The sequence below is a fragment of the Corythoichthys intestinalis genome, chromosome 18 (assembly GCF_030265065.1).
Source record: "Corythoichthys intestinalis isolate RoL2023-P3 chromosome 18, ASM3026506v1, whole genome shotgun sequence".
Taxonomy (NCBI): Eukaryota; Metazoa; Chordata; class Actinopteri; order Syngnathiformes; family Syngnathidae; genus Corythoichthys; species Corythoichthys intestinalis.
Genome location: NC_080412.1, coordinates 40,301,789 through 40,317,471, shown reverse-complemented (window position 1 = coordinate 40,317,471; position 15,683 = coordinate 40,301,789). Strand labels below are relative to the sequence as shown.

At 38.8% G+C, this 15,683-nt stretch overlaps 1 protein-coding gene across 2 annotated transcripts in view; it reads right to left on the bottom strand.

Moving 5' to 3' along the window:
- Positions 1 to 15,683, bottom strand: part of dpysl3 (dihydropyrimidinase like 3) — a 74,327-nt gene that overhangs the window by 40,837 nt on the left and 17,807 nt on the right. For both annotated transcript variants that reach the window (XM_057820756.1, XM_057820755.1), the window contains exon 2: positions 5,066 to 5,154. In XM_057820756.1, the coding sequence (XP_057676739.1) occupies positions 5,066 to 5,154 (89 nt within the window). The remainder of the gene's footprint in view (positions 1 to 5,065; positions 5,155 to 15,683) is intronic.

Sequence of the window (15,683 nt, the reverse complement as noted above, 5' to 3'; positions counted from 1 at the left end):
AGGGCCAATAGATTTAGCACACGCAGCTTTACTGCACTGTCGCAGCGACAAGTGTAGGGAGTGTTTCAATACCATGGAATCATTTGGCCGACTAACGATTCTGTTATCTATCCCTATCAGCACTAACCATGTCACGTAGATTATACATGTTTAAGAAAGTCCAATCAGCTATTAATACCACATGATTGTTTAAAGAGGGACTCAGCAAGTACTCTCTGGAAAGTCCTTGCCGAGTTGTTTTACGTTGATTTTCACAGGCCACCTCATTATTCATGTGACTACTTAAAGAAATTGTGATTTTTTTTCAAAAGTCTATTAATGGGTCTATCATATTCCTTGTCAAATGCTCTATAAGAAAAATATAACATACCGTATTTTTCGGACTATAAGTCGCAGTTTTTTTCATAGTTTGGCTGGGGGTGCGTCTTATACTCAGGAGCGACTTATGTGTGAAATTATTAACACATTATTATATCATTTAACATGTTATTTTGGTGTTTTGGAGTGGCATTGATGGTTTGGTAAACTTGTTAGCATGTCCTATATGCTATAATTATCTGAATAACTCTTAATAGCTATGTTAACATACCGGCCACGTTCGCATTTGGTTGTTCGTACACCATGTAACATTATCATACTGTACATTTATTCAGCATGTTGTTGCCTTTCAAGATGACATATCTGTTCTATTTATTGAATTTTATCAGGTAAATTTCCTCCAAAATGCGACTTATACTCCAAAGCGACTTATATATGTTTTTTTCCTCTTGGGCATTTTATGGCTGGTGCGACTTATAGTCCGAAAAATAAGGTACATGCATCCAAAATAGTCCTAAATGATTTTATAGCTATTTTTATACTCCTTTTAGCAAGGTTCCTTGGGTATGCGTACGTTCCCATTGAAACCAGTCCAGTTATTGTGCAACGTCACAAGCGCTGTGTATTCTTGGAGCGAGAATAGGCGTAAGGTGGGTATTTTGAGCAGAGGACGGCCACCTGTTAAAATGTGTGCGTCCATGAACGAACGTGAGTACATCCACATGAGTCAGTGTAAAGTGCTTAGTTTTCGCCACTTTTATGGCCAAGATGACCACACTTGCACGCAGTGCGTGCTCGTACCCCCCCACTAATGTGCGAGTATGTGTGTGTGTCACGTGACTCAGAAGGGCCCCATTTTGCTTGTTGCCTGGAGCCCCCCGGGGACCCTTGCTATGCCTCTGACCGGCAGCCACCCTCCGCAAACATGTTTTACATGTCGGTTGCTCCTCCTCCTCCTCTAAGCTGCGGCAGTCTGTAACTTTTCTATAGCCAAAGTATTCCCATACTAGCGATTTTGTTTTCTTCAATGGGGATTAAAATGTTCAGGAGTTTCACCTCCTCCAGCCATCGTGTAGCGCAGCTGACTCCCTGACAATGAGCAACAACAGGTGGGGGAGGGTTGAGCCTTACAGCTGCAAGCAAGGGATTTCTCCCTGCATTTTTGGGACGAAAAATAGCTAATACCTTAGGGACGGTATGACGGAATTTTTTTGCGGTTTTGAAACCGTGACGTTTTCATGTCACGTGTACCTTGAAACCTGTAATCGGCACATGTCTACCTTTAAATGACCCAAAAGGAAACGGAAGTGATCGAAAATTAACTCATTGCCTGGCATTGGCTGCCATTGACAGGCACAAACGTCCAATCCATTTGAACTGGGAGAGTGGCAGCGAATGAATGCACATTCATTCATTCGCTGCCATCCCTGCTACTTTAAACGGATTGGACTTGCACTAGCGATAACTCATTCCAATTCACAGCAGAAGGACGGCAATAGCTTGTTTTTCAGTTTATTGGTTGTTTTGTAGAATATCCTAGAACAGGGGTGGGCAAATTAATCCAGAAAGGGCGGCAGTAGGTGTGGGTTTTTGTTCAAACCCATCATGAAGACAGCCTTTCACCAATCTGGTTTCTTACAAGTGCAATCACTTAATTGCAGTCAGGTGCTTCTTGTTTCCGCTAAAACCTCATTAGTTAAACTGTCTTTGCTGAATCAGTTGGAACAAAGACAAGGACCCACGGCAGCCCTCGAGGACCGGTTTGCCCAACCCTGTCCTAGAATGATTTCCTGATAATTGTTGTATTACAATATCACGAGATCATCGTTATCGTGTACCACAAATCGTTACCACCCCTGCTTGAGACTATTGTATTATGAAGTGATACCGAGGGTTGGGATTATGATTAAAAAATAAGATTAACCAGGATTGAACAAAAATTAGTAGATGTTAGCGTTTTACTTGGGTTGGTTTAATCAATAGACTTCACCATCAAATGCCGGATTTACAGTGGGGCAAATAAGTATTTAGTCAACCACTAATTGTGCAAGTTCTCCCACTTGAAAATATTAGAGAGCCCTGTAATTGTCAACATGGTTAAACCTCAACCATGAGAGACAGAATGTGGAAAAAAAAAACAGAAAATCACATTGTCTGATTTTTAAATAATTTATTTTCAAATCATGGTGGAAAATAAGTATTTGGTCAATACCAAAAACTTCATCTCAATACTTTGTTATGTACCCTTTGTTGGCAATAACGGAGGCCAAAGGTTTTCTGTAACTCTTCACAAGCTTTTCACACACTGTTGCTGGTATTTTGGCCCATTCCTCCATGCAGATCTCCTCTAGAGCATTGATGTTTTGGGGCTGTCGTTGGGCAACACGGACTTTCAACTCCCTCCGCAGATTTTCTATGGGGTTGAGACCTGGAGACTGGCTAGGCCACTCCAGGACCTTGAAATGCTTCCTACGAAGCCACAACTTTGTTGCCCTGGCTGTGTGTTTGGGATCATTGTCATGCTAAAAGACCCAGCCACATCTCCTCTTCAATGCCCTTGCTGATGGAAGGAGATTTTCACTCAAAATCTCTCGATACATGGCCCCATTCATTCTTTCCTTTACATCAGACATGTCCAAAGTCCGGCCCGGGGGCCAAATGCGGCCCGTGGTCAAATTTCATCCCGCCCCCAGCATCTGTCATAAAATCAATAACGTCTGGCCCACACACAGACTTAATATATTGGTCAGCAGTACTGCTACCAGCATATGAAGTATCTTACACACTAAATGCTGCTCCTCATTTACCCACGAAAGGCAGTAGCACTCAAAGCAACATTACCCCGTGTGGCCCTTTACTGCCAATTTTCTAAAATGGCGACAATCAACAAAAAAAAAGAAAGTTTACTGCGACGGCCGACGGGTCAAGGATAGGTGGAAATTCTTCACGAAAATATGCAACAAATGTCTGCCTCATTTGCAAAAAGACAGATGCTGTTTTTAAAGAATTCAATGTGAGGCGATATTACCAAACAAGACACGCTGACATGTACAACAAGATTACAGGGAAGATACGTTGCGAGAAATTGAAGCAACTAGAAGCTAGTTTAATTTCACAGCAGCAGTATTTCGCAAGAGCCCGAGAGTCGAAAGAGAACGCCACAAAGGTTAGTTGCGAGATTGTTGAAATTATTAATTAGAAAAATAATAAAGCAAATGTGACACACAGAATGGCTTGCTAAAATTTGCTCAAATATATTGTTTGACATAAAGGATGTCAGCCCCAAATTTTTACCGCACCAAATCTGGCCCACTTTGCAAAAAGTTTGGACACCCCTGCTTTACACAGATCAGTCGTCCTGGTCCCTTTGCAGAAAAACAGCCCCAAAGCATGATGTTTCCACCCCCATGCTTCACAGTGGGTATGGTGTTCTTTGGATGCAATTCAGTATTCTTTCTCCTCCAAACACGAGAACCTGTGTTTCTACCAAAAAGTTCTATTGTGGTTTCATCTGACCATAACACATTCTCCCAGTCCTCTTCTGGATCATCCAAATGCTCTCTAGCGAACTGCAGACGGGCCTGGACATGTACTTTCTTCAGCAGGGGGACACGTCTGGCAGTGCAGGATATTTGAGTCCCTGGCGGCGCATTCTGTTACTGATAGTAGCCTTTGTTACTGTGGTCTTAGCTCTCTGTAGGTCATTCACTAGGTCCCCCCGTGTGGTTCTGGGATTTTTGCTCACCGCTCTTGTTATCATTCTGACGCCACGGGGTGAGATCTTGCATGGAGCCCCAGATCGAGGGAGATTATAAGTGGTTTTGTATGTCTGCCATTTTTTAATAATTGCTCCCACAGTTGATTTCTTTACACCGAGCACCTGTTGCAGATTCAGTCTTCCCAGCCTGGTGCAGGTCTACAATTTTGTCTCTGGTGTCCTTCGACAGTTCTTTGGTTTTGGCCATAGTGGAGTTTGGAGTGTGACTGACTGAGGTTGTGGACAGGTGTCTTTTATACCGATAATGAGTTAAAACAGGTGCCATAATACTGGTAACGAGTGGAGCCTCATTAGACCTCGTTAGAAGAAGTCAGACCTCTTTGACAGCTAGAAATCTTGCTTGTTTGTAGGTGACCAAATACTTATTTTCCACTCTAATTTGGAAATAAAATCTTTAAAAATCAAACAATGTAATTTTCAGTTTTTTTCCCCCACATTCTGTCTCTCATAGTTGAGGTCTACCCATGTTGACAATTACAGGCCTCTCTAATATTTTCAAGTGGGGGAACTTGCACAATTAGTGGTTGACTAAATACTTATTTGCCCCACTGTATGTACTACTGTCGATGGAGAGTTTACCAGTCAATGGGCTGCTTATTATGCATCAGCAGGCTTCCTGTGAGAGCTTCCCTCAGTGGGGGAGTAGGGACAAGGGAAGCATAATGGGACAATTAAGGCCAAATGGGATCAGGGTTGAAGCTAGCAAGAGGGCCAATATATACAAAAAGATTTAGAGTGAGTTACTCATCAAAACCCATAACTGGTGTGAAATGTCTGTTTCAGATTTTATTTCTTTACTTAAGCAACAACCACGAAATATTCCTCAGATAAAAGTTCTAACTCTCCGGGTTATGCTTTTACTCATCAAAATGAATTCCCCCTTGAGTATATCTCAGCATGGATTTGCAGAAGCTCTTAAAGAGCTGAAGGGATGAAAGTCAAAGGGAGGGATAAGAGGACGGGTCTTACTTGATGAGACCATCCTCCATGTAGATGTCTGCATGGAAGGATTGATCATCATTGACAATCCGGCCGCCTTTGATAAGAAGCCGGTCGCTCTGTGGATAGAAAAAAAAGAGTGGGATAAGAAAGTGTTCTTAGCATACACTGAAGAGATACTAAAAGTTTATACAAAAAGAAAAAAATGAGTATTCCAGTGCATAACTTTGCAACACATAATGTAGCTCGATCTGGGCGTCGCCATGACGCCACACAGTCAGAAAAATCAAAGTGTTGTGGACTGACTCCAGCGTGCTGCTGCCATGGCAACGAGTTCACCGCAGGGAGGGAGAGTGGATAGATAGGGGACTGGCTTTTGCTTTGTTGGAGAGCAATGTCTGCTGTTACCAGGGTAACCAGTTGGAAAATCGAGGGTAATGAAGAAACAAACCTAACACAGTTTAATGCATTATATTAGATGAATGCATTATGGCTCAAACTGGCGCTTATGTAAAAGAATACTAAATCACACATTTGCAACATGCCTAATACAGTAGTGTTTTTACAAATAACTTATTAGACATTTGACTTGTACTGTTTGTCTATATGTCCGGTCTCCAGACTGCTCCTAAATGGGGGCATTTCACCCCTAAAATTTGACACAGTGCAAGTAAATTTTTCATAACTTTTGCAGATTTAAAAAAAATAGAAAAAAAAAAAAGACAAAAGAAAAAAACATTATTATTACTGAATTTTTTTGTGGCTGACAATTTTTGACAAACTTGTACTCCACACTTAAGCCAAAATGTTGCTAAATCATTGCATTTATCAGTAATATAGTCAAATTGACACGATGTGAAAACATAGACAGAGTTTCTCCAGCTCATGGAAAGTTAAATTCAAGACTTATTAATGTTGTTTGAGACGGGGGCAGGCAAAACATGAAGTCAAGTAGCGTGATCTAGTCGTTGCTAAAAGTCACACCCAATCAATCTTATGACATCAAACAAGTGGAGCCACGTAAACAATAGAGTATTGGAAAGTGGTATCACTTGATTTGTACCAAATGGTCACATTTTGCAACTAAAATTAAAGCCAGTACTAGTATTATTTTCATCTACAGCACATGCGCAACTAGTAACATTGCAGATTTTTTTCAGCAGGGCCAAAAACCAAAAGTGGTTTTTGCCATGTGACAAAAATTTTTTGCCATGTGGCAAAATTTTTTGCCACGAGGCAATTTTTTTTTTTTGCCATGTGGCAAAAATTTTTTTGCCATGTGGCTAATTTTTTTTTGCCTTGTGGCATTTTTGGGGGTTAAAGAAAATGCCACATGGCCAAAAAATGCCACATGGCAAAAAAGAAATTAGCCACATGGCAAAATTTTTTGCCACGTGGCAAAAACCTTTTGCCACATGGCATAAAAAATGCCACTTGGCAAAAAAATGTTGTCACATGGCAAAAAAAATGGCACGTGGCAAAAACCTTTTCCCATGTGGCAATTTGCCACATGGCAAAAACCTTTTGCCACATGGCATAAAAAATGCCACTTGGCAAAAAAATGTTGTCACATGGCAAAAAAAATGCCACATGGCAAAGAAAAAATTGCCACATGGCAAAAAAAAAAAATGCCACATGGCAAGAAAAAATGCCACATGGCCCAGTGTTGTTAATAACGGCGTTAGTATACTATCTTCAATAAAATATGAAAACCTATAAATGTTTGGGTGATTTTAGTTAAAGCAGACACTGTTTTTTCATCTATGTGACTTTGACAAAGATCAGATCACATTTCATGGTGATTTTATGCAGAAGTGTGAGAAAATCTAACAGGTTCAGATACTTTTTCATACCACTGCAGATGCTACAATATAAAAAATGTTTTTGTTTGTTTTTTATTACCAAAAATAGTCTCTTGTCCTAAACCTTTCTTGAATGATGTATCCATAAACTGTGTGTTTTTTTGTTGTTGTTTTTTTTTAAATCACAACAACTAGACCAAACATAGAAGACGGAAGAAATTCAAGCCTCACCTGTATATTGAAAAATATATCTATATCTATCTATCTATCTATCTATCTATCTATCTATCTATCTATCTATCTATCTATCTATATATATATATATATATATATATATATATATATATATATATATATATATATATATATTAGGGGTGTGACGGTACACACAAGTCACGGTTCAGTACAGTAGGAAAAAAACTTTTTTCTCACAGCGTTTGAAAGTTTGTATACCATTACACTCTTATATATAGTTGAAATTAAAAAAAAAAATTTAAAAAAAAATTAAAAAGGTAAAAAGGCTGACCTATGTTTTTTGGGGAATGGAAAAGAGTTCAATTCAGTTACTATAAACATATTTGATGTGACAGAGGGTATAGAATGGATCTTGTAATAAAGTGTAACATGAAAAGTAACTTCAGTTACTTTGCCGAGTAACTAATTACTCTTATGTTAAGGTAACTGAGTTACTATCTCAATTACTTTTTGGTAGAAAGAATTTGTGGCTGTCATTAATTATTTTTTTAAAGTAAGATTAACATCACTATTCACAGTTAAATCCATTAGTTGGTGGTAATGTAACGAGCTGGTTTGCCAAGGCAAAATACATCAGAAGAAAAAGAAGGGGTAGGTGGGCGCTTTGTGGAGCGGGTCAGGGGCTCGACACACAGGAGGAGATGAGCGACGGCGAAATGCGAAAGTCATCGCTATTGAGCTGAAAGCCAACACACAGGGTGCGATGCGACTGCAGCGGCAATCGACAGCGACACGCACCACCCGCTACCTGTGCGTTATCGCTCGCCTTTGATTAGCTATAAATTTGAAGAGCATTTTAAAATTTCCGGTCTTTTCTGAGCTCCAATAACTTTTCATACTACTGCTTTTTTATTTATGTCCCGGAAATCATGCCGAGATGTATCATAAAGTAGATGCTGTCTACACACTGCTAAAATGATACGCTCCTGCATTTTGACAAAGTGTGGCGTGTGGATGACAATTTCCGGGTTGGCCAGTGTCATCACAGGTGATTTGTCGGTCAATAAATCTGTTGCTGACGGCGATAGAAATACAACAAAATTCCCATGTTAATCTAATTTCTAAGTAGTATACTGGTTAATGTCACAACTGATACAGAATCAGTTAAACAATGAAAATTTGAGGAAAAACTTTTCATGTGAATTTACAGTGTCCGCCCCTGAATCTTCTGCTTGCGCACCTTAAATTTAAAGTTAGGGGCCACTGTGCTCCTAGTAAAAAATGTTAGTTTGGAGCCCTTCTATACGTACCTCGCAGCTGACTGGCATGCAGCCCAAACCTCCCGCACTAAAGTCAGCTAGCATAGCTTTCAGCTAACCCAAGACTCCAATGAGGGCAAACAGTCCAGAAACTACTGATGGTTGTCAAGTGTGTTACAGTCTGGAGTCCATCCTTGCCAGGACTGAAAAAAAAAATAGCTTGCCTTCCACGAGCTACAATCAATATACTGATTGTTGCGTGCAATAGTGATGAAGTATCAAGTGTGAAAGCACGCTAAGAGGCTTTTCAGGCGACCACACCCTGCAAGCATTACACTATCCGACTAGAGTGTTCGCTGAAAACTGGAACGTAACTTGCCTACACATCAATGCTGCCCTAAAACTGTCTATTTAGCACATCCCCTCCTTCCACAACAATCCCACTACTACCACTCGAGAATGATTTTCATCCAAATAAAATCAGTTTTACCCCTTCCTCCGAGAATTTGATTGATTGGAGCATTATCATATTTGTTCATACAGATTTGTGATGCAAAGCACTTGGACTGCAGCTATTGATTTCTTAAAGTAATTGATTATTTAGTTCAAATAATCGAGTAATCAGATTAGGAACATTTAATGCGTTCCAGAATACATTTTAGCAGATGTTAAACAAAGCCTTGCTAAGATTGCACTTTCAAAAGAACATTCAAACTACGTGGAATTGCACTTTCATTTCACAAGAGCAATAAACGCATTTAAAAATAAATAGAAGATACCAATAAAAAGATACCAGAGCGTAGCCTCAAACGGTATTTAAAAAAATTAACAAATAAGGATCAAACTACAACAAAAGAACAATTGGTTAACTTGTGTAGCAAAAGTCCGCTAGCTTAAATGCTATAAAATGCTAACGTTTTTACAGTGCTCTTAACAAATGGTTCAAATACATATTCCCACAAAAAACTGCTAAATATACCTCTAAACATAGACTTCATAATGTTGACGGGACATAGGGCGCAGGGCCGATTAATAGGAGGGCATTGTTGGCGTGGCCGTCAAAGCTGACTGAGTGGAATCACAGAAAAACTGCTTTTTTTCGTTGAAAATTCTTGTGAATAAATCCTTAAATCCCTGAAGTCTTAATAGATATAGACGCAAAACAGTCTCGCTTCTTTGCTAAAAGCAAAAAAAAAAACAAAAACGTGCAGTTAGCATTTATTTTACGTAACTATGTCGAAGTACGATGCTAGTCTGTTAGTCCGTGTGGCGGCCGCCTTATGTAAAACAGAGCTTTTCTGGTGAAAATTATTGTGAAAAAATGCTTAAATCCCTGAATTCTTTATAGATATTAACGTAAAACAGTCTCGATTCTTTGTTAAAAGAGCAAAAAAAAAACAAAAAAACGGGCAGTTAGCATTTATTTTACGTAAATATGTCGAAGAATGATGCTAGTATATCATCAGACAATGTGGCGGCAGCCTTACTGTCCCTGACAAAAGTCTTGTCACTTATCCATTTTGTAGAAACAATTGTTAATAACCTGACTTTTAATTATTCAATTGGTTTCAGAAATGGCTCATATGAAAGCTAAGACCCTCCCAAATGATGTTGAATGTACAAAAATATCACTGAAGAAAGATTTATCATTTAAAGAAGACATAAAGGTCAAATTTTGGCAACACAAAAGTTTTGTCGCCTACAGAAAGTGTGAAAATTGAACAAAAAATGTACTTCAAATACAAAAATATGTTACATAACATAAGCGAATTAAGTAGTGTTGCTGTGAGATCCAAATTTAATATTTTGTATGACTTCCATGGGCTTCGGCAAGGATTCATACAATTTATTGATGAAGTCATCAGGAACATCAAAGAAAGCAGTCTTGCATGCCTCCCAGAGTTCATCAACATTCTTGAGTTTCGTCTTCCATGCTTCCTCTTTCATCCTACCCCAGACTTGCTCAATGATGTTCATGTCTGGTGACTGGGCTGGCCAGTCCTGGAGGATCTTGATCTTCTTTGCATTGAGAAGCTTTGAGGTAGGGATTGAAGTATGTGATGGAGCACCACCCTGCTGCAGAATTGTCCCTTTTTATGGTTTTCTTGTATTTCTTGTATTCTTGTGAAATAATGAAAACAATAACAATTACCTTGAATCCTCAAACAAATCCCTCCTGAGAAAATCCTTCCTGTTCGTATGCGGTACAGCATTTGTAATTTTTCACCTAAATCCGGCGTTGGATTGCTACACGTGTCGCTGCGACCGATTGCGAATAACTGAAGTGGATTGTGGGATGGCCCCTTACTTGAAAGCGTGGCGCAGTGAAGGTCGAATCTGACCTGACAATATCATTATGAAGTCAATGCTCTAAACAAGGGGTGTCCAAACATTTTGCAAAGGGGGCCAGATTTGGTGTCGTAAAAATTTGGGGGGCCGACCTTGGCTGACGTTTTTTACGTAGAACAATTAGGGCTGTCAAAATCATCGCGTTAACGGGCGTTAATTTTTTTTAATTAATCACGTTAAAATATTTGACGCATTTAACGCACATGCCCTGCTCAAACAGATTAAAATGACAGCAAAGTGTCATTTTCACTTGTTACTTGTGTTTTTTGGTGTTTTTCCGCCCTCTGCTGGTGCTTGGGTGCAACTGATTTTTATGGGTTGCAGCACTTTCAGGCTTCAGCACCATAGTTATTATTGACATCAACAATGGCGAGCTACTAGTTTATTTTTTGATTGAAAATTTTACAAACTTTATTAAAACTATACATTAAGAGGGGTTTTAATAAAAAAATTCTATTACTTGTACTAACATTTATCTTTGAAAAACTACAAGTCTTTCTATCCATGGATCACTTTAACAGAATGTTAATAATGTGAACGCCATCTTGTTGATTTATTGTTATAATAAACAAATACAGTACTTATGTACAGTATGTTGCATGTATATATCCATCTTGTGTCTTGTCTTTCCATTCCAACAATAATTTACAGAAAAATATGGCATATCTTATAGATGGTTTGAATTGTGATTAATTACGATTAATTAATTTTTAAACTGTGATTAACTCGATTAAAAATTTTAATTGTTTGACAGCCCTAAGAACAATATATTTAAGCAAATTTTAGCAAGCTATTCGGTGCGTCACATTTGCTTTATTATTTTTTAAATTATTTAATTAATAATTTCAACAATCTTACAACTCGCCTATGTGGCGTTCTCTTTCGACTCTCGGGCTCTTGCGAAATACTACTGTGAAATAAACTAGCGTCAAGTTGCTTCAATTTCTCACAACGTATCTTCCCTGTAATCTTGTCGTACATGTCGGCGTGTCTTGTTTGGTAATATCGCCTCATATTGAACTCTTTAAAAACAGTGACTGTCTCTTTGCAAATGAGGCGGACACAGTTGTTGCGTATTTTAGTGAAGAAATAGTCCAATTTCCACCTATCCTTGAAGCGTCGGCCGTCACAGTCAACTTTTTTTGTTGTTGTCGTAATTTTAGAAAATTGGGAGTCAAGGGTCACCACGGGTAATGTTGCTTAGAGTGTTGCTGCCTTTTAGTGGGTAAATGATGAGTAGCATTTAGTGTGTAAGCTACTTCATATGCTTGTAGCATTACTGCTGACCAACTTATTAAGTCTGTGTGCGGGCCAGACGTTATTGATTTTAGGACAGAGGCTGGGGGCCGGATGAAATTTGACCACGGGCCGCATTTGGCCCCCGGGCCGGACTTTGGACATGTCTGCTCTAAACTAAATTAAAAAGGCCGAAAATTGCATGGCATTATGCTGGACCTAGTTTTAACCGGTATACTAAATCAATACATCTTCCAAAATCTATTGCTTTTAAGTTAATTTCATAACATTTTAGAATTGTGGCTTTTAATGTCCTCCCGTTAGTTTGTCTTTTTTTTTTCTTAACGCTCCCAAAAATGTTTTTGTCAGTAAGTAAAAAGGACCAGTCTCAGACTGAATAATCCTCTTTGGGTTAATCGAGGTAAAGCTCCTTGACTTTTGCTGAGGCAAACTCTTTAACTCCATTTTGGCCGCTCTCGTAATAGACGTCATATGACAGGAGGCTGAGTTTGAAAGGCCTAAAGGAGTGAAAGACTTATTGCAAGTGTGAGGAAAAGAAAGAGTCGAGCAGGAACGGCAAACATTCGTCCGACGTGATGTCGTTGATCCTGATCTGCTCAGACCTTCCAGGGTCACGTCCTACTTTGTCACTCCCAGTGACTGCATACTGCTTTACGAGCGGAACAAAAAATATGATAAATCCCAAACGCATAATCTGTGTAATGTAGTTATAGCTATAATAAAGTACATCACTCACATAGAATGTTAATTGGGGATTTTACTGGTGAGTTCAAGGTTTGCTGCGAATGTTACTTAATTAACAAAAAAACTGTTACCCGGCTTGCGTATATGCTGAATGATGGAAAGTCCATTCACACAAAGTCATTCTTGAAAGGAATTATGGGACATACGTGGTCAAATGTGTTGCTGTTATGCATCTTCCTGCATTGAGGGTTGAGGATTTTGTAGTTTTTTTTTTTCTAGTGGGTGCAGGATTTGATCAGATGGCTACAAACTAGGGCTGGGCGATATGGCCTTAAACATGTATCACGATAAATTGAGCAGATTTATCTCGATAACGATAAATGACGATAAATTCGCCCAAGCGTACTGTTATATAATTTGAAAATCTGAATCAATGCATGAAATACAGATTAACTGTTTCTTGATTTATTTACCAGCATTCAATTTCATATACTGTATTTAACAATTGTAAATGCAGTCTAAACATTAAGTTTATAAAAATGTAATGTAAGCAATAAGAATTCAAGTATGAACATTTATAACAGCGTGTATGACTTGAACAATGTACATTATCAAAATCAATATGCCTGTGCAAACATGTCATTGTAACACAAATGACTTGCAGCTTGAACAGTACACTTCAAAAAGACAACTTGTTAATGGCTGCTGTGACATAATTATTAAATACAAGTGTTTACATTATGGTTTCAGGGTCCCCCCCAGTGCATTTTTTAATAAATGCACGCACAAATGAAACCCCAAACAAACAGAGAGAGACACACACACATTAAAGCTATATTGATCTTCTTCAAATGAAACGCTTAAGATTTTATGATAGCAATAATGACACAGAAATAAGCACATACAGAAAAATAGCTGGGGCCATTTCTCGGTCATTATAAGTTTCGCCGTTGGATTGTACTTTAAGCTGAATGCTTTACCATCACAAAAGCTATCAGAGGAATCACACACAGACAGATACAAAATAATGCCACATAGTAATTGCTAGATGCAGTCCGTGCCCAATCCACTCATTAAGTTCAGCCGTTTCGACAAGTTAGAGCCGCTATCCGACTACATCACGTTCATTTGTAGCGTTAGCCGCTAGCTAGCGTTAGCCTGGCTACCAGTAGAAAGCACTGAAAGCACCATCTCCGGAAATTGTGAGAACAGCAGGGAGGACAGCGGGTGAAAGCCCGTCTGGATGCCACCAAGAGTCTACTAAATGTCGGTTAAAAGTTTGGTGAACCTCCCTTAAGCCACACTCCATCACGTTTTGCTTGTAGCGTTAGCTGCTAGCGTTAGCTTACTGGGCTTTTGTTTGATTGGCTCCTTGATGATCACGTGACTCCCTACGTAAGCCCATTGACGGTTTCTTAAAGGGGAATGAACATAGACGGACAACACAGAATCAAAGCGGGATGAAAAGACTATATTTTCTTGTTTTATTAATTTACCGAATTTACCGACATGGTCAAAATTACGTCGGTCATCGTTAAGAATTTCGGTGACGGTAAATTTTCGGTTTACCGCCCTGCTCTACTACAAACTAAAGCATTTGGTAGGATTAACACAAACCACACGCAAAGCCTTCAATGTTGAGGAAAAAAAAGGATAGCTACATATGTATTACCAAAAATGGACCATATTCTCTTACTGCTCAATACAGTGGTGTGAAAATCATTTTGGTTAGCTGGCCACATTCATAGCAATTTTCTCATGTGGGCCTGACCGGTTTATTTTTCACCAGTTAACTTCAGTCAAAATGGACTGGACGTCTAGCGCCGTCAGTCGCACTGAAATATGAGCATTCACAGCCAGTCCTCCCAGTTTAAGAGAGCTGGCTGTCTAAAGTTGTCAATTGAAGTTAATTTGAGTTCACTTCCTGCTAGTGCTGCAAAGATTAATTGATTAACTGGAGTAATTTGATTAGAAAAAAGCTTCGAACTAAATTTGCTGCTGCGAGGATTCGTTTAATTAGAGAGGCCTTGTGATACCTTGTTTTCAAAGTGTTAGCATTTAGTTTTAATGATTCGGGTGGATATACTGCCCTCTAGAGGCAACAGTAAATATGACATAACTTATATAGCATAGCTGGATCCAGCTGCTCCCTGTTAAGACCAACATAAGGCAGAAGGGGCCGAGAACGAAAAGCGGTATTTGGTATGCGGCAAAATTGATTTTGCCAAGTAGCATTTATTTTTTGCCATGTGGAAAAATGTATTTTGGCATGTGGCATTTTTTTTTTTGGTATGTGGCAAAATGGATTTTAGCATGTGGCATTTTTTGGTATGTTGCAAAATGGATTTTGGCATGTGGCACTTTTTTGGTCATATATGTGGCCAAATTGATTTTAAGATGTGGCAAAATGCATTTTGGCATGTGGCATTTTTTTGGCCATGTGGCATTTTTTTTTTTTTTTTTTTTTGGTATGTGACACAATAGGTTTTGGCATGTGGCATTTTTTTGGGGTATGTGACAAAATGGATTTTGACATGTGGCATTTTTTTGCAATGTGGCATTATTTGGGGTATTGTAAGTGGCAAAATTGATTTTGCCATGTGGCATCTTTTTGCCACGTGGCAAAATGTATTTTGGCATGTGGCATTTTTTTTTGTATGTGGCAAAATATTTTGGAATGTGGCTTTTTTTTTAATTTTATTTTTTTAATTTATTTATTTATTTTTTTTGCCATGTGGCATTTTTTGGTTATGTGGCAAAATTGATTTTGCCATGTGGCAAAAAGTATTTTGGCATGTGGCATTTTTTTGCCATGTGGCATTTTTTTGGGTATGTGGCAAAACGGATTTTGGCATGTGGCATTTTTTTTTTTGTCTTTGACAAATTCAATTTTGCCATGTGACAAAATATGTTTTGGCTTTTTTTTTTTTTTGTATGTGACTAAATGGATTTTGGCATGTGGCATGTTTTGCCGTTGAGCATTTTTTGGGGTACTGTATGTGGCAAAATTGACGTTCATAGCCGTCAATGGCATAGCTTGACTTGGATGCCAATTGCATGTCAATGCAATGGTACGGTCAAAAATCACAGCCACACAGGTTT